At 38.1% G+C, this 21044-nt stretch overlaps 1 protein-coding gene across 1 annotated transcript in view; it reads right to left on the bottom strand.

Annotated features, from left to right (window-relative positions):
- Nucleotides 1-1367: 1367 nt before the first annotated feature.
- Nucleotides 1368-21044, bottom strand: part of LOC136884485 (uncharacterized) — an 80578-nt gene continuing 60901 nt past the window's right edge. Inside the window, exons 6-7 of the mRNA XM_067156688.2 lie at nt 14869-14961; nt 1368-7381 (exon numbers count right to left, since the gene is read on the bottom strand). Coding sequence (XP_067012789.2) covers nt 6390-7381; nt 14869-14961 — 1085 coding nt within the window. The 3' untranslated portion in view covers nt 1368-6389. The remainder of the gene's footprint in view (nt 7382-14868; nt 14962-21044) is intronic.

Below are 21044 nucleotides of genomic sequence, written 5' to 3' on the forward strand. Positions count from 1 at the left end.
TATGTTGCCTAAGAACCTTGATACTGTGCTGCCTGTTGCAACATGTAACAAGAAATACTGTACATACCGGGCAAGTTGGCTGTTCGGTTATGGCCATGCAACTGTAAGCTTTCATCCGGAAGATACTGGATTCGAACCCCACTGTCGGCACCCTGAAGATGGTTTTATGTCATTTCCCATCTTCACACCAGGCAAATGCTGGGGCTGTACCTTAAGACCACGGCCGCTTCCTTTCCACTCCTAGGCCTTTGTTATCCCATCATCACCATAAGACCAACTGTGTTGGTGCAATGTCAAGCAAATTGTAAAAAGTGCTGTACAAATAAGTTTAAAATGTAATACCACAAGATAATTGAGAAACTGAGATATAGTATAAATTTTAATATTTCTCATGCTCTCCTATGAAACTTTTTACTTTGTACTAAATCTCAGGAAATGTTCTCAAAGAATGCCAAAAGGAATTAACTAAACAGCAGGCAATAATGGCCAAAGGTATGGTGTTGTGCACCTGAAAATTACTGCCTATCACAAGAATGCAAATCTTTGTTTCCATACCTTAACTGTTACCTGCATGTGTGAGAAAGGGAATTCTCTGATTATCAGTGATAAATAGCACTTATGGGAGTGAAAATGCCGTTGAGCTCAGAGGATGCTGCTAGGGCAGTACCGCTGGTAGAGGATGGATGCAGCTTGCATAATGTGGCTGAGTTGTTACACTGTGCTCCATCAACAATTTCACGTACTAAGCAGAGATATTGGAAACTGGGTTCATACTCTTTCAGACCAGCATCTGATAAGAGGAGATGAACTGCACCGGATGACCTGTTCTTGCACCTTCAAAATCTCTGTGACAGGCACACTACTGCGGTACAAGCCAGAAGTCGTCCTGAACGTGTACGGTGTGAATATCAGCAAATGGACTGTGAGGAGGAGGTTACATGATACTGAACTCTACTCCAGAAGACCTGCTATTGGCTCAGATCTGACGTGTCAAATCGACAATCGCGAGATATGATTGGGACTGAGTTGGTGAACAGTGGGAAACAGTTCTCTTCACAGATGAATATCAGTTAAGCCTCAGATCCCCAGATGGGCAAGAAAGAGAGCGAAGGGGACGTGGAGAAAGGAATTCTCCCTGCACGTTTTCTTTATGGACAGTTCTGTAATGGTTTGGGCAGACATAGCTCAATGAACAGAGCTCATCATTGTAGAATGTGCATCCCTTATGGCCCGTCACCACTGTACATTACCAATTACTTATGTAAAAATTACTACTTACAATTCACAAAACAGGAAAGTGCCAAAGTACAATATCTTTTTTTTTGCTAGTTGCTTTACGTCGCACCAACACAGATACGTCTTATGGCGACGATGGGATAGGGAAGGACTAGGAGTGGGAAGGAAGCGGCCGTGGCCTTAATTAAGGTACAGCCCCAGCATTTGCCTGGTGTGAAAATAGGAAATCGCGGAAAACCATTTTCAGGGCTGCTGACAGTGGGGTTCGAACCTGCTATCTCCCGAATAATGGATATTGGCTGCACTTAAGCAATTGCAGCTATCAAGCTCAGTAAAGTACAATATCTGACACTTCAGCTACCAGAATAACATATATTGTATGTTATGGATTTCCACACTGTGACACTTGTATTTAACAGACAGACAGAGAATCACTGAAATTAATTAAGCACTCCTGTGCTAGGTCTCAAGAGGTGTAGAAAAATTCCAATTCACTTGTGCAAATTTAGAATTGCATATTAAGAACAGTAAAAAATTTACAATCCACATTAAGAGAATTACGAGACAAGATATTGTCAACTTAGAAGAAGATACAGTTTATGTATTTCTGATTTTAAGAAATAAAGCAACCACTCTAATTTAAAATATTTCAAAGATAAAATTAGCAATATACTAGGAAGACTTTCATACTAACAGTATATTCTACTACGAAAAATATTAAAATATATTTACACTCTACTCCTTATCCATGTCTCCTCAACATTTAAAAATAAACAATTCTTCATGTACGCATAATTACACCTACTTTCACTGTATGTTCAAAATATCTTTGGTACAATGCATTAAATCAATTAAAAGTATACACATTACAAGTTTCTGCACTTACAAACTATGTCACTACTAGAACAATATTCACACATGCAAATTAACACTTTCATCACCGGAATACAATAAAAATAGAATGCCATCTCATTTTACAAAGTGTGATGGAAGGTCTAATTATGTTGTACAATTGTTATATATTCTCATGGCAGTAGGAATTCAATGTTACCAAACTATAAAAATAAAGTAAGAACTGTCATGATAGAACACCACGGAATGTAATTTCTCATGGGTCTTGTTTCACAAGTAATGCAAAATAAACACTGAAATTTAGCCGTAACGCACCACAGAGAAATATTCTAAATACAAATCAATTAAACCAAATATTAAAGCTAAATAAGACAAACAGAGACTCACAAGCATCCAAATGTAACTAAACATGGTAATTCTTGCTGAATGTCAACATAACTAGGATTTACAGGCACTGACAAAATAGACTGCAAAGCAGTATTCTTCAACATGCTAAATTGTTCATCATGACATGCAAAACATACTTATAAATCTAAAAACCCAAGGTAATAAATATGGAAATGACTTGATTTGCACTGTACAATGGCCCAAAATCATTCATGATAGACTGACTTATTTCTATACCAAATACATTTAAAAGAACAGTATTCCATCAATGCATTCAAATCCTCTTTGTACAGTACTTCTTAAATGGGCAGCTGATATTTATGAATGTAAAATAGATCAGACTGTCATTATATTTTACTAGGAAAAATATTTTTTTTTTAAACTTGTATCAAAATAGAAAAATGCTACAGTGGTTCTGAGGTTATTAAAGTGAAAAACAGCATTCCAACATTACACACTTCTGACAACTACAAACCATAAAATACTGTACAGGGAGTAAATATATACATTCAGAATTCAAATATTGAATTGTCTGCAATCCTACAGGAAGCAAATACTAAGCAATGAACCTGAAAATTAATATTTTACATTCATTTATACAAGTGGAAAAGCCCTTCTCAAGCACAGAAGCAGATGTTGAATCTGACCATAACTTGGTCATTATGAAATGTATGAAGTTGAGGAAAGTGAAGAAAGGAAGGAATGCAAGGAAATGGGATCTAGGCAAGTTGAAGGTAAAGAGAAAGAGGGATTGTTGAAAGAATATGTTGCATAGGACTAAATGGAAACGCTGAAGGAAAAATGATAGATGAAGAAGTGGACAGTCTTGAAGAATGAGATTAGTCGGGCTACTGAAGAAATGTTAGGAAGAAAGGCAAGATCAAGTAAGAATCAGTGAATAACTCATGAGATACTAGACCTGACTGATGAATGGCAAGAGTACAAGAATTAAGAAAATGAGGAGGGCAGAAATGATTACAGGCAATTACAGAATGGCATAGATAGAAAGTGCAGGACAACTATGGATGAATGGCTGAAAGAGAATTGCAAGAATGTTGACAGTTGTATGGTTGTAGGAAAGGTAGATGCTGCATATAGGAAAATCAAGGAAAATATTAAGAGCTAAGATGGAAAACCACTTCTAGGGAAAGAAGATAAGTAGAAAGATGGCAGGAACATATTCAACAACTGTATCAAGAGAAAGAAGAAGATAAGGTTCTGGAACAAGAAGAGTCTGATGATGCTGATGAAATGGGAGACAAATTTTGAGATCAGAATTTGACCGACATTTGAGAGACCTAACTACGAACAAGGTATCAGGAATTGATGACATACCCTCGGATTTAATGACAGTCTTAGGAGAAACCAGCATGGCAAGGTTATTTCATTTAGTGTGTAAGGTGTATGATAGAGATGAAGTCCCATCCAATTTTAGAAAGGATGTAGTAACACCTATTTCCAAGAAAGCAGGTGCTGATAAGTGTGAAAATTACAGTGCCATTCATTAGTTTATTATCTCATGCTTACAAATATTTTTTTTTTTTTTTTTTGCTAGGGGCTTTACGTCGCACCGACACAGATAGGTCTTATGGCGACGATGGGATAGGAAAGGCCTAGGAGTTGGAAGGAAGCGGCCGTGGCCTTAATTAAGGTACAGCCCCAGCATTTGCCTGGTGTGAAAATGGGAAACCACGGAAAACCATTTTCAGGGCTGCCGATAGTGGGATTCGAACCTACTATCTCCCGGATGCAAGCTCACAGCCGCGCGCCTCTACACGCACGGCCAACTCGCCCGGTGCTTACAAAATATTAACATGTATTATTTACAGAAGAATGGAAAGACAAGATGAAGCCGAGTTGGGAAAAGACAGTTTGGCAAATGTATGAACACATGAAACAATCCTGCCTTTCCGTCTCATCTTAGAGGATCGAATTAAGGACAAGCCTACATGTAAGGCATTTGTAGATCTAGATAAGGCATTCAGTTTGAATGGACCAAGCTATCTGAGATTCTGTACGTGATCGGGATCAGATACCAAAAAAGGATTATCTATAATCAAATCAGGGACCATTGCTCATTGTTGCTCCACTAGTTAATGTTTTGCATAGAAACAGTCACACAAAAATCAGTCTGCAATGATAAGAATAAAGGGCTATGAAAAAGAAGCAACAATTCATATAAAGGACTGAGGCAAGACTGCAGTTTTCCCCTCTTATTTTCAATGTTTATATAGAGAAGTGGGAGAGGAAATCAAAGAGGAATTTGGACAGAGAACCACAATCCAAGGAGAGGAAACCAAAACAGATTTGCAAATGACATTGTTATTTTATCTGAGCCTGCAAAAAATCTGGAGACATTGCTGAATAGTATGGACAAAGTCTTGGAAAAAGAATACAAGACAAAAAATAAAAATCTTTTAAAAAATGTAACCAAGTGCAGTCGAACAAAGCAAGGTAATGCAGGAAATATTAGATTAGGAAATGAAGTCTTAAAGGAAGTAAATGAATATTGTTACTTGGGCAGTAGAATAACTAATGATGGCAGAAGTAATGCCCACCGGCACAAGCAAGGAAAGCCTTTCGTAAGAAAATAAATTTGCTTACTTCGAACATTGATGTACGAAATAGAAAGAAGATTTTGAAGACTTTCATCTGGAACATGGCACTGTATATACAATTTAATTTCATGTGGCTATTTCTAGCCGAGTGCAGCCCTTGTAAAGCAGACCCTCCGATGAGGGTGGGCGGCATCTGCCATGTGTAGGTAACTGAGTGTTATTGTGGTGGATGACAGTGTTATGTGTGGTGTGTGAGTTGCAGGGATGTTGGGGACAGCACAAACGCTCAGCCCCCGAGCTATTGGAATTAACCAAAGAAGGTTAAAATCTCCGACCCAGCCGGGAATCGAACCCGGGACCCTCTGAACCGAAGGCCAGTATGCTGACCATTCAGCCAACGAGTCGGACAATGGCACTGTATGAAAGTGAAACATGGAAGACAACTAGCTCAAAGGAGATGAGAAAAGGAACTTTTGAAACACAGTGTTACACAAGAATGCTGAAGGTGAGATGGATAAATCAAATCACAAATTAAGAGATATTGAATTGAATTGATGGGAGGAGAACGATTTGAATAAATTTGATCAGAAGAAGAGATAGGATCATTGGACAAATCTTAAGACACCCAGGACTTGTTCTGTTAATTTTTGAGGGATATGTAGGTGGTAAGAACAGTAGGGATAGACCAAGGCATGAATATAACAAACAGAGTAGAGTAAATGTAAGATGCAGTAGTTATGTAGAATTGAAAAGGTTAGCGCAGGATAGCATAGCATGAATACACAGATACACCAAGAAAAGGACTAAATGAGCTGTTGAAATTAAGATAATGTAGCAACTTGAAGGGACTAGCAATGACCAGATTGGAGGAATTTTACGACCATCATGCACAAAAGCTGACCGAGTGTGCAAGAAAAAAAATGTTTTGTTTTTTTTAAGTTGAAGAAATGTGACTACAGTCTTATTTTACATCCATTCTACACTAAATTACCTACAGCATTTTGCAGTCTACTTTATCAGAGTATAAACCCAAGTTCTACAACATCACAATTAAAATCATAAAGCGAGATTCACATGTAATAGCAACTTCCTCATTAACTGTACAGACGTGGACAGATAAAAATACTCCCAGGATACTTTTCTCATTATTCTTTGTACCACACACATAATAGTATTAGACTGAATCGTAGCACTTCCAGTGCCATGAGAGGCACATTATGTTTAAAATGTGAACTTCAGCAACTGATGAAGGTTATGACTCTGAAAACACCTGGAGATAAAGAATTCAGTTGTTCTACACAGCTGATCAGCAAGTAAAAAAAAAAACAACACATTTTGTCTTCTTAACACAACAGTTCATTCCTTAGATATCTGTGTCCTATCAATATCAGAACCAGAATTCTCACACTGTGTAACAGATTCTGTTGCTGCTAACTTTATCATTCCAGCACTAGGATCATCTTGAATATTAGGATGATGAGAATCATGATTCTCATCACCGCTATTCTCCTCAATATTGGGGACATGCATAAGCAATGAGAACTTGCTCTGAGGCTGACGAGATGTATTGCAGATCTCATTAGGAACATTAGCTGATTGGTGAACCTTGGGAGAGACAGGCAAACTTCCACTCAACAATGGTCGACATTCATCATGAACAGACGTATTCTCATTTGCATTCTCTGAAACTCTACCACAATTTCCAGAATCAATACTCAATAGAGTAGAGGGTATTATCACATTTTCAAAAGATGAATTTCCAGCACCTATGTTGTTGGCAGATTCATTTGTGCTACTATGATGATCTGGACATACATTTTCTCTTACACCATATGAGTCTGAATAATCACAATCAGCTGCAACAAATCTTGTATCAGAAATTCCACTATTATTGCTGCTATTGTGACAATCTGAAGATGATTCTTCCCTTGAAGCTCCAAGGAGTGAATCTGATTCTCCTGGTTCCTCAGAAACAGCCATACCCGGTGTAACAAGTGACTCATGAGATGCATATGGAGGAGGTGGACCTTCACGAGGGGGTGCAGCTACCACCTCACAATAAGGAGGTGGATCCACAGGGCGGCCAACAAACTGAACTCCATTATTGATATTGTATGTGACAAGCAATCCAGAATGAGGAGACATGTCTGGCCTGTTGAGAAAAACGTCTAAATCATAAAGTGGCACATGTTGCATGGCATGGTGATGATGAGGACCACCGCGAGCCCCAAGCCTTCCAGTCTGAAGACGAGCACCAGGACATCGGGAAAGTAGAGATCTTTTCATATGTACCCGGCAAATTGCAATCACCAGGATAGTAACAATGAACATGAAGGCCATGGCACAACCTGAAGCAGTAATAAGAATATTTTAAGAAAAACAAACTTTCATAACATAGTGAAATATACAAAATAGCAGCTGACAATAGAAGAAGTGGGAGCTTAAGTAGATAATTGATTTGGCTAAAATTATATTCTTTAACTCAATGATGTCAATATAAATACCTTGTTAGCTGACTTAGAAGTCATATTTACATGGCCTAACAAAAAGGTTAATGCTAATATCCCAAAAGCTACACAAAATCAGCCAATAAAGACTTTTCCTGAAATTTGGAACGTCTAATAGCAAAAACTTGAACTCAATATATATTTATTTATTCATTTATTTATTATGAATTCTTTCATGTGGCAAATGTAGGGTACCTGATCCTCTGTTACACTCTAACCACATCAAAGCACGTGATTTTACAACTAGTTACCTCCAGATACATTAACTTATAACCGAACATAGTCGCACCACAGACATTGATTAACTGATTGATTATTTAGTAAGATTATACACGTAGGGCTATTGAGTCCCATTTAACATACATAATCTGCTCTCAAATTCTAGATGGTAAAATATTATCACAATACAATACAACATACAAATAACAACATAAATACTGTAATATAATTCAGTACAGCTTAACATAATATCTTAGACTGGAACCAATAGACTAAAAATAAGGACGACATACTCCACGATGTACTATTAACCCATTCACTGCCAAACTCGTATGTATATATATATTATTGAATGCCGTGCCTCGTCCGCCGAACTCCTACATACACGTTTTGGTGCAGTGTGAACTTCACCGATCTTACAAATGTACGCGATATAGTGTCGTGCTTTGAGATTCCGTGGAAATGCTCAAGGAAGTTCTGTACGGCAGATTTTGCATGTTTTGAAAGCAATCTGCTGTTATTTCAGCTTCGTTGGAGTGGAACATCTTTCCCGCTTACGTGTAGCCATCATGGCGTCTTGAAGTATACATTCATCTCTTGTTGACGATTGACGAAGAAATTGAATGTTTCCTCATAAATAGTGATTCTGGAGTGCTATATTTTGATAATGAAGATGGAGAATATCTAATTGGCGATACTGAACTCCAAGAAAGTGCGAGACAAAGTAGTAATGATAAATCTCATGCGGAATTGTCACCCCCTTCCTCAGTTAACTCTTACAGTGCCAAGATGCCGATGCATCGGCACTTACATTCTGTACGAAAAATGCCATCGGCATCCTCTTATAAGTGGTGTAGTTATGTAGTAAGGCGCTAGATTGCGTCACAAATCAAGTAGAAAGAAGGTAGAATGTTTGTAATTCCTTCTTATGTCATTAGATGGCACTGACATAGCTTCATTTTTGTTAGTTTACTCGTCGATTGCGAGTGTATGATCTGTGAGCGCTTGACATCTATGATCCAAAATGGCAGCTTCCTTGTTTGTTTATGCCGCTTGTTGTGACTTGTTTTCAATAATTTTACGTTCTAATTGACGCATTTGAGTTATTTATCGTAATATATTAACTTTATTATTATTTCTACTGCAGTTATAATTACCTAGAAATTTGTTTAGGTCGTAGTAAAGTTGTAAATAGTACAATAATCACAACAAGGCATGTTGTCACGTAGGCCTAATTCGGTTGAAGAAATTGAGGAAGTTTTTGGTTGCTCTGAAGATGTAAGCGACTCTAATTTTATCGAAAGTGTTGATTATGATACTTTTGGGGTCTTCAGGTAGCGCACCAGAGAATGATGGAGCCGTGCCATTGGCTAATGGGCTTACAACATTTCGTGCAATGTCAAAGAGTTATAGTGACAGTGCTAATGAAAATGACAGTGACAGTGAATTAGATGATTAAGGACTGAATGCAGATTCCCTGAAAGTGATGTGGTCCATCCCCACCATTTTTATCAAATCCCAGGGCCCAAACACGTAGGCCTACCTCAATCTGATGCTCCGCCCATAGAATATTTCAGTCTGTTTTTTACACTTTCATTTCTGACACTATTAGTTGATTTTGTATGTTGTTCTGATCTTCTGAACTGTTCTGTAGTAACAAATACTGCTACTAGACACAGTTCTCTCAAATGATAACTATTACTCTCCAAAAATTCATAAAATATTCAATCGTTGACAGGTTACACTGTTCGTGTCTTTCTCTCCACATGTTCAATGTGTTTGTAAATTAGTTTATAAGTTGTAAAGTAGACCTAAATTAACAACATAAATTGGTATATATGATCCCAGATATCAGTTAAGATTAAATATCTTCACTTAGTCACTTTGGGTTTAGTGTAAAATGAGCTAATTAATTTCAAATTATGTTTTTCCTTATTTTAAATAAAAAATAATAATATTTTTGTGCACATTATTCCACGAAATTTAGTTTTTTGAAATGCAAGTCACATGTTTATATTCCTTGGAGTATATCAAGCTCACATACCAAATTATACCTCCATATCTTTTAAATTGAGACGTAAATAAAATATTTTATACAGTGATGCAAAATCCATTGAAACGTGCTTGGCATTCTATGCATATGATGACCTATTATGGGCCGGCATCCAAATGTAAAAGATTCTTATAATACCAGTTCTTGGATCAACAATTTTATATTATATTTCAGTAATAGTATCACCGAGCGGAGTAGCCGCACTTATTAACATGCTACGTCTATGAAGCCAAGCTCTGTACTTGGCAGGCGAGTGGGTTCAAACCCCACCGTCAGCTGTCCTGAGAAATTTTTTTTTTTTTTGCACTCCCAAGCAAATGTCGGGACAGTTATTATTCATAAGCCACAGCCGATTCCTTCCACTTCCTTACCCAGTTTCTTTCACACCATCCTTCATTTCATATTTATTATCTTCTCAACTGAGATTTGTATTGGGAAGGGGATCCGGTCGTAAAAATATGGTGTAAAATATAATCTCACTTCATCCCCGACCCTGTAATGGACTGCAGGGCTAAGGGAATGATATGCATTCCATTAATTGTACCAGTAAACATGAATCTGTGAAAGTGTTTCTTCCTTTAAAAAAAACTCGGCCCAGAGGGCTCGTCTGGTCATCAAAACTCGGCAGTGAAAAGGTGAATAACCTTAGTAAAAAAATACTTATATTCAACCACGAAGGGGAAAGGGGGAAAGGTATCACACACAAGCTACAACAGCCTGAAATTGTGCATAGTGCAGTCTCACATAACCTGTGTACCTACATATATTGTGTGTGTGTGTATGTGTGTGTGTGCGCGCGCGCGTGTGTCCTACAATACATATTGCCATAATGTAGGGTATGTAATAAGGGGATCGCCACTAGATGGGGGCTTCATTCATTCCATTTCTGACCTTGTCCAATGACTGGAAACAGGCTGTGGATTTTCATTTTCATGTAATAAGGGGAGAAGTAAACTATAATAATGATCACAGTTCGACCAACACAGAATGTAATTTTTAATTAAAGTATCACAATCATATAACCTGAGATTAGAACATTATTAAGGTGCCTCCTTACTACTAAAAGCAAATAAAATATTTATTGTACTCTGACATCTGGTGGTGCAGTATCTGCATTGTATTCTGTGTGAATCTGTATGTTGATCATGAATATTTTCCATTTGAGAGAATAAAGAATATAGATATGGGAGGGATTTTTGTTTCATAATATTTTGTATTAATAATGCTATTGCCAGTATTCTTCCCTCCTTTAATTTAAGCCAATGAAGATGAATAAACTGAGCTGTTTTATGATCATCTCTACACAAGTCAAGAAAGAAAGAAAGAAAGAGGGAGAGAGAGAGATGTTCTCAAACATGTGGGAAATAATCGGGGGGAAATGAACATATGCCCTACAGTCGATCCTTTATACAGGCTAAGCTTGTTTTGGTTATTAGCTACATGTGGAGGGGGGGGGGGAAGAGCTCATATTTATGAGTGTCCGGCATGTCGTTACGATCATTACAGTACTTCGGCAGCACGTGGAACAAGGTTCGCAACCGAATATGTACAACGCCTGGAGTGTTTGAAACTGCCCAGTCAATGAGGTGGCATGTTCAGGAGAGCATTCGGCGCATGGTGGACATTTTGGGCACTTCTAGTATTAGAATGCAGTATCCCTGCTGGAACATAAACATGGTGACAGCTACCCAACGTGGGATAAGCCAGGAAAGGTTATTATCAGGACAAAAAGAAACATATAGTGTGACGACTTGTGCTGCTCGATATGTTCCTTCATTATGCGGTACTGGTGTAGCTCTATAGGCATCAGCTGACTCTGAACATACAGTTCTAAATGGGATTTGATGCAACTTAATTTTGATTTTTTTAAAAATAAATAATTTACAACAGTGTACTCTTTATTGAGGGGCTGCCTGGCCGAGGCGGTAAAGGCGTGCACGGTTCGCCCGGAAGGACGTGGGTTCGTATTCCCGTCAGGAAGTCGTATAATTTAAGAAACGAATTTTCCACTTCCAGAGGTACATATGGCCCTGAGGTTCACTCAGCCTACACCAAAAATGAGTACCAAGGTAATTCCCGGGGGCAAAGGCGGCTGGGCGTAGAGCTAACCACTCTACCCCATCACATGCCAAGGTTAACAATGCTGGAAGCTTTTACCTTCCACTCCTCCAAGGGCCTTCATGGCCTGAACAGAGGTGACTTTGCTTTGCTTTGTACTCTTTATTGTGATGGATCAGGGTGCTTACTGATGGATGAGTGTGTTTATGTGCGAAATGTGTTCAGTAACACCAGTATAAATGGTCTGTTATCAAATGTGTTCAATGCAAAATAAGTTATGATATCCCTTGTTTTGAAAGAAATCTGTGAAAAATATGTTGACAAAATTTTTACAGTTAGTAATGACATAAGGGTAATACTTTAGAAATTGTTTTTTCAGTAACTTCTCTAACATTTAAGTGCCTAGTTGAACTAAGTGTTCTGTCAGTAATTCACCACGAAATCAAACTCAGTTGCAATTATAACTTATAACCTTAAGAAAACAAGATGTCAACTGTTTAGTGTACATGCTATGAACCGTAATATAAACATATTAAACCTCAGCAGGCTGCCACACGATTGTTATAAATACGTATGTTATACACATGTAATTCCTACGTAACTATTATATGTCAACAAGTACAACTTAATCATGAATCTTGCTAGTGCATCACTTCAGCAGTTTTAGTACTGGTGCACCTACCCATACATCAGTCACATTTGGAATTAGAGAAGAAGGGATGTTACTGAGAAAAAATGTGGATGAATGTAGTGTAACTTCTATGGAAGTTGTTCTATGGGAGTTATTGAAGTGTTTCTAAGAGATGTATGTGAGGAAAATCTGCAAGTTTTTGAAGACAGATAACACTGGCCAGCAAATTTAAACTATACAGTATGGTCATTGCACAATGTTCAAATAGTGAACTTTCATATTTCAGGCATGCTGAATCTTGATCTAAAGTCAGTTTTTCTCCATCATACCAGGTTTCTTTGCAAAATCAATTTGAATATACAAGGCTCTCATGTTTATATAATATTAACATGCACTATAATTGTGGTTAATGGTTTCATCATAAATAACATCAGGTTTGCCGATGACACTGTGCTACTTGCAACCAATCTCCAGGATCTCCAGGAGCTTCTTAATGCTGTCACTGAAGCCAGCAGCGCAATGGGCTTAATGTAAAGAAGACCAAGTGGATGGTTATAAGCAGGAAAGAAGATGGCATTCGAGGTAATCTCACAACAGCGAAGGAACAGATCGCGAGAGTAACAACATTTAAATACCTGGGATGTCACATCAATGATGACTGGGACCTTACTCACGAGATCCGATGCAGAATTGAGCAGGCCAGAACTTCTTTTCAGAGACTTAGGAAACTTTTGACAAGCCGTGACCTCTCCATTTCACAACGGACACGACTACTCTGGTGCTACGTTTTCAGCATTCTGTTATACGGCATTGAGGCATGGACACTAACTGAGACCATGTGCAAGAGATTGCAAGCATTTGAAATGTGAACGTACCGAAGGATGCTGAAGATACCTTGGACAGCTAAAATGACTAATATAGACGTTTTGCACCGTATGAACAAAGAACCAGAAATTCTCATTACCATCAAGAGAAGGAAACTAGAATACTTTGGTCATATGATGCGGAACTCTAAATACCACCTTCTGCAAGTAATACTCCAAGGGAAAATTAATGGAAAACGTGGTCCGGGGAGAAGTAGGGCATCATGGCTGGGCAACTTGAGTCAGTGGTTTGGGGTGACAAAGCTTACTCTGTTCAGAACAGCTATGAACAAACAACAGATCATGCTACTGATCGCCAACGTTCTGCGAGGACATGGCACATGAAGAAGAAGAAGAAGACAATAAAATGTAAGGAATACTGCTTTCTTGTTACTCATCTGAACACTCCTATATTATATTTATGAGAATAGTATATACACATGAGTACGTATTGTGTAAACAGGTTTGAGAAAAACACTACTTTTGAAAGTACCTGTAAACATTGCTTTGCACTTATTTAGTTTTTTAATCTGTCAGTATGTTCTTGTTCCATTTCCCTTATGTCTGCACTTCATTTCCCTTAGACCATGGTGGAATCTTCCTCCTTGTTCTTTGCTCAACATTCCTTGGTTCTCAGGGAAATAGTCCAGATGTAAAAGTAACATAATTGTGCACTTTTAAGCTCATACTGCAGCCTAAATCTTGGAAAGAAGGAAAACATTCTCTCCGTTATTTGTTTGTCTGAATCTTGTGTGTTAAGCAGAAAGTTTTTGACTACATCGCAGGAGCTTTTTATGCCGATCATTCTGCTGTGCTCATAATGTCTTCAAAATTAGCATCAGAAAGAAGTTTTCTGATATCTGGATTTGTGATACCTTCTTTGATTTTGGCATAACTGATGCCTGGGAATCGATGACACAGTTACTGAAAGCTTTCATCTTCACTGTTTACAGTGTTTTGTTTGATAAGCCCTAGTTTGATATGAAGTGAACAGTATGTTGGCCATATAGGACAATTAAGAAAAAAAATCTCTTTTCACAGCAAGTAAAGTACGACTCAGACTGTGGCACATAAAGCACTGCAACAGAACGGCGCCACTCAGCAAAACCTGCCATTGTTGTCGGCTCTATGCGGTAAGTGTGATTATACAGGGTTGCCAGATGGCTGTAGGAGATGACATTAATAAATCCAGAAGTCTTATTTAAAACAACACTTAGTGCATGTGCATAGAAAAATGTAATATCAGATTTTAAATGTGAAGTGATGTGGGAAAATTATTGTCAAATCCTGATTCAGGATACAAAAATCATCCTAGGAAAGAAAACAGGATGGTGGCAATGAAACTATCACAGGTCAGTGTAATATAACAGATTTCTGATGAACATCTTTTGTCCTCACTGCCAATTCGTCACAATACATAGAATCAAAATTGAAAAGTAGAAAACAAAATATACCTGAATAAAATATTGACACTATTCTTTTAATGAAAAGAAAACCAACAAACCTATGACGGTGTATATTGTTGTTTGAAGGAAGCCCATATCGCTGAATCGTTGTTGATCAGATGGAGGGTATCCATGATCAGCATCCATGTCACCTGTAACAACAACAAAACAAATAATTTCAATAACCCTGCTTAAAATGTAGTTAACCTTAAGAGGGAATATTTCCTAACTCTTTTAAAATATAGAAATATAAATGAACCAACAAGGAAGTTGTTGCTGATAGAGGAGAGGGTCAGAAATCAGCATCCACATCTATAACAATAAGGAATACGCTAAAATTGGCAGAATATAATGAGTAAATAAATCAGATGAAATCACTTGGCCTAAGTATCTGATAGCGAGGATAATAATATAAACAAATTAGGTAGGAAACATAATCCAAGCAGAAATAGATTATAATCACACGTATACTGCAGATATAAACTACCATATTGTTTACAGACCCTGTACATATTGTTGTAACCAAGGTTGAAGTTTACAAACACAACTTTTATTTGCTTCACTTTATGATATTTACACAAATAACTGAAATTTATTTTGAAGCAAAAAGGAATATTGAATCTTGAGAAAAGTCTGTCTTTATACAATATGTACAGGTTTACAGTCTTTATATACACTTCTATCTTGAAAAGATAGTCTTTGTGAATTGACACGTTGATAGTCGAGAACTATCTGGCACACTAACATAAAAGTCTTTGAGAGTCCTTGTTTGTTGAAGTGCCTGAATTCCTAAAAGCAAGTTCAATTGATTGAAGAAATTCCACCTAGCGAAACTAAGGGAGCTTGCATAAATTAGGGAATGAAAATGGCTTGTAAAAGAATTACGGAACATAGGCAGCGGAAACAGGAAAGGAAGCGGTGACCAGAGGTGAAACCTCGTACTGCCAGAAATTCAGTCCACCTGGTCGAAGCACATTTTCAAGAGGAGTAGCCTCCGTGCTCGACGTAGGGTGTATTCTGGAGCTGGACACCGGGGTAAGTGGGCTATTGAGCAGGCAGGGAGCTCCTATTTATAGTACACTCGATGGTCAGGCACACGCACTGAGGGCTGCGCGTCGAAGCTAGCAGAATGATACACAGGCGCGCGTGCAGCTGGCTGGTGGAGCGAGAAAGGGAGCGCCGGACATACAACACATATAATACCTTAATTCAACTTTTTAAGATATATTTTAGGGAAAAATTATTATTCATCAAATTTCATACCACTTGATACTCAATACAATGATCAAATATGGATATGTCTCATCTTTTAATATTACATTGCATGAAATACTGGATTCATAACCGACAGTGACTAACAATAGCTCTCTTAGATTCTGTTAATTGGGGCTCTTCTTCATTCTCATTATTTTCTATTATCTATATAAAAACTTTTTTGACAATTCCGAAAGCATGGAAGGAGAGTTGAAGCCACTGAATGAGATCCTTGCATTGTGAATACTTTGGATAAAAATGAAGAGAGTAAAAGGTAAGCTACACTGCAGAGGTTAATCTAAGAAAAAATAATGTTTATTTAAGCAGACTTTGGAGGCTATTCCAGCAACCTGTATGTAAAAAAAAAAAAAGGCTTTTTTTTAAGCAACAATCATTTCCATCTATTTCCAGTACAGTGTTGTGCTTGTGATGTTAAGCATGCACAATGGCTTCCTTTATCTATTTACACACCACATGAAATATTGGAGACATTCACAAAGCGCGGCCAACTTATAGCGAGTGTTTAAAATGTTCAAGACAATAGATCAACCCGCTGACTGTGAAATACAGTCTTCGTTTCCTGAATGCACAAAACATGAAACCAGCTGACGGTGAAAGTGCAATAATGGATGGAATGGTGAGGAAGTGGGTTCGATTGTTCAATGAAGGTTGTCAACACGTGCTACAGAGTACCTGACTGTCCATCTTTCCAGGTAATTTGGTGTTTGTGGTTGAAGCATATATGGTATACAATTTCACCAATCTCTCAGCTTTTCCCACAATCTTCAAGGTCCGTTCTGTACCATATTGTGACAGATCCACGTGATTTTAGAAATTGTATGCATGATGGGTGCCAAAACACCTCACTGAAGAACCCAAGACCAAACGAATTTGCATTTCTCACATGCTATGCTGATGAAGGTGGTGATGTTTTAAACCACATTCTTACAGGAGATGAGACAGGGGTACCCCACATCACTCCTGAATCAAAGCAACAATCCTTGGAGTGCTTGCAAGGCATTTTGTTCTTGCCTTGGAATGCACAAAAAACAAAGACGCCTACAGTGCGATGCTACAAAATCTGCATTATGCAATTCAAAACAAAGGGTATGGAATATGTAATTATGGTAATCCTTATTGGCAACATACCAAATCATGAAACATCGATTAATAATCAGATACTGTCTAGTCCAATTAGCAAACTTTTCACTAATGAAAAATCAATAACAAATGGATAACAGTGAACACTGAAGATTTTAACATGACTTATTAAGAGCATGAACTTTTTCTTCATAAGAACATTTTAACATTCACATCATTCTTTCTTCAATTTTAAATGCTTTTAACTAGCAATCTACTGAAAATGATCCGATTAGGATAGAACCATGCATAGCTATGACAAATTTGAAATTTAAGTACTTTAAATTCACATTATAATGTATTGAATAAGGAGGATATTATTTAATAATAAATCATTGCTATACTGATTTAAAGATTGTTAGTTACTATGATGAACCAGTGCATAATGTACCAATAGTTATCAGAACATGCATGAACCAGAGGAATGGCATGCTAAAAACTAATGTTACCTAACTCCACAAACTACTTCCACCAATATTCAGGCAGGCTGTTCTACTCGGGACGCAGCACTAATACCATCTATGAGAGACAACAAACAATAGTCATTGTAATGTTATTGTTGATCAATCTTATGGGGTTTCTAAGTGCAGGTCTTCACATTCAGTTTTCTTCCGACTCAATCAACCAATCACTACTGATCTGCATTTAGGGCAGTCGCCCAGGTGGCAGATTCCCTATCTGCTGTTTTCCTAGCCTTTCTTCAAACGATTGCAAAGTAATTGGAGACTTATTGAACATTTCCTTGGTAAGTTATTCCAATCCCTAACACCCCTACCTATTAAAAACCATCACTCTCATTTTTGTTCTGTATTGAAAACAGTGATCTCACTTAGTTTACAAAAGCAGTTTATTTATTACCCCACCTATTCAATACAATTAATACCACGTTATGTGGTAAAATAAACATAGACTTTCTAAATTTTAAGGGGACATGTTTCGCCCTTCTTTTATTGGGCATCATCAGCCTTATTTAATCTTAAAACAAGCATTGTTTAGAGGACATTGAGATTTATAATTTATAAAAATTCAACTGAGATTTCTTAAGGTAATAACACAAAGGAATAGTAGTTATAAAATATGATGTTGAGACATAACATATACAACACATGTTAAAATCATTGTAAACAAATTTAAAATCTTTGTCTAAAAGAAAATTTGTGTCATATAAAATTCTAAAAACAGCACATGTCTGACACTGAAGTGGATCCTCTTCATAAGAAAATTCGAGCATATACTTGCTTGAGGCAGTTGTCAACACAAGTCTTCAATAGACTAGAATGGTTGAAACATTGAGGTTGAATTTTGTTTATTTTTTGCGAACAGGACCTAAAAAATATTGGCCAGGAGAAAAGGTGAATGTTTTAAATTATCTTATTAGTTGATTGATCTAAAAATTATCATAATATAACCAATGCAAAAAGACGATGTGCTGGTTGAAGCTGCTTTCGAGACAAATATATCAGAGTATTTGACAGGTATGTTTGACTGTCTCGTGAAAGTGTAGTCCCTCTAGAAGATGTAGAACACCGAGGAAAAGAATGTGGTTATGATGTAACGAAACAAAAAAACGTGTTTGACGTGTGTGTGTGTGTATAAATCGTATGTTAATGCCCAAGAATTATGTATTGTGTAAAATGGGAACTTACTCATTCGCCGTAACTATGTCTATCTTAATGTATTAATGTCTATCTTAATGTATTAGCAGCATTTGTCTGTCTGGAGTTCCTACTCCTCGTGTTGTATCGATGTGATAGAGGAGGAGGGGAATGTTGAGGGGAAGCGGAGGTAGGCAGAGCATTACATGTCAATGTTAATGTGGGAGGGGGATTGTTTGGACGGGCAAGTGCAGGCTTAGTATTCGGTGAGATAAGGGATGTTTTTGATTCAAAGGATTTAAATATTCGTGGGACTCTGTTCTGATTTGGATTGTCTGTTTTTAATAACTTAGGCGTTAAAGTATATAAGGGACTCTTGACTTCCGTGTCATAGTTAAGGTTTCGATCTTTATTACATGTTTTGTCCAGAAAAATATATATATTCCCTAATTAAAAAGTTTACCTTTGTTTGTATTCCTGATTATTGTGAGATCCTTTTCTATTGAAGTAAAACGGTGACCAGTTTCCTTCATATGCGTGCTCATTGCCAAATATTTATTGTGTTCTTCTGCATTGAAGTGTTCCATGTACCTTATAAAAAGGGGCCGGGATTACTTCAAAATACATACGCGCATATGCAAATGCATATTTTGAACGTTAGTGCATATTTTGAACGTTAGTACATATACAGATACACTATGTGATCAAAAGTATCCGGACACCCCTAAAAACATACATATTTCATCTTAGGTGCATTGTGCTGCCACCTACTGCCAGGTACTTCATAGCAGGGACCTCAATAGTCATTAGACATCATGAGAGAGCAGAACGAGGCGCTTCGCAGAACTCACGGACTTCAAACGTGGTCAGGTGATTGGGTGTCACTTGTGTCAGAAGTCTGCATGCAAGATTTCCACACTCCGAAACATCCCTAGGTCCACTGTTTCTGATGTGATAGTGAAGTGGAAACGTGAAGAGACACATACAGCATGAAAGCGCACAGACCGACCTCGTCTGTTGACTGACAGAGTCCGCCGACAACTGAAGAGGGTCGTGAAGTGTAATAGGCAGGCATCTATCCGGAGACCATCACACAGCAATTCCAAACTGCATCAGGATCAACTCCAAATACTATGACAGTTCGGCTGGAGGTGAGAAAACTTGGATTTCATGGTCGAGCGGCTGCCCATAAGCCACACATCACGCAGGTCAATGCCAAACAACGCCTCACTTGGTGTAAGGAGTGTAAACATTGGACGATTGAACAGTGGAAAAACGTTGTGTGGAGTGACAAATCACGGTACACAATGTGACGATCCGGTGGCAGGGTGTGGATGTGGCGAATGTTCGGTGAACGTCATCCGCCAGCGTGTGTAGTGCCAACAGTAAAATTCGGAGGCGGTGGTGTTATGGTGTGGTCGTGCTTTTCATGGAGGGGGCTTGCACCCCTTGTTGTTTTGCGTGGCACTATCACAGTAGAGGCCTACTTTGTGTTTTAAGCACCTTCTTGCTTCCCACTGTCGAAGAGAACTTCGGGGATGGCGATTGCATCTTTCAACACGATCGAGCACCTGTTCATAATGTACAGCCTGTGGCGGAGTGGTTACACGACAATAACATCCCTGTCATGGACTGGCCAGCACAGAGTCCCGACCTGAATCCTATAGAACATCTTTGGGATGTTTTGGAACGCCGACTTCATGCCAGGCCTCACCGACTGACATCGCTACCTCTCCTCGGTGCAGCACTCCATGAAGAATGGGCTGCCATTCCCAAAGCAACCTTCCAGCACCTGATTGAACGTATGCCTGCGAGAGTGGAAGCTGTCATCAAAACTAAAGGTGGGCCAACACCATATTGAATTCTAGCATTAACGATGGAGGGCACCACGAACTTGTACGTCATGTTCAGCCAGGTGTCCGGATACTTTTGATCACATAGTGTATATTATTCTTATATGTGATCAATTATCGAGGATTTCTCAACAAAACGAAAAATCTAGTTAACTATATAATGTTGTACATCCCCTGGCAACACGAGAAGCCTTTCCTGATCAATGAGAGTGTTTTCATTGTCCCAATACAAGCAGGTAGATGGATAATGTCCTTTTCACACCAGCTATTTCCTTCTTTCTCACATTCCTTCCTCCTTACAATAGCTTCGCAAGGTTTGCTTTAAAGAAGTGCGTTGATCTGTTTGTTTGTTTTTTTTTTGCTAGGGGCTTTACGTCGCACCGACACAGATAG

Source organism: Anabrus simplex, chromosome 1 (genome assembly GCF_040414725.1).
Source record: "Anabrus simplex isolate iqAnaSimp1 chromosome 1, ASM4041472v1, whole genome shotgun sequence".
NCBI lineage: Eukaryota > Metazoa > Arthropoda > Insecta > Orthoptera > Tettigoniidae > Anabrus > Anabrus simplex.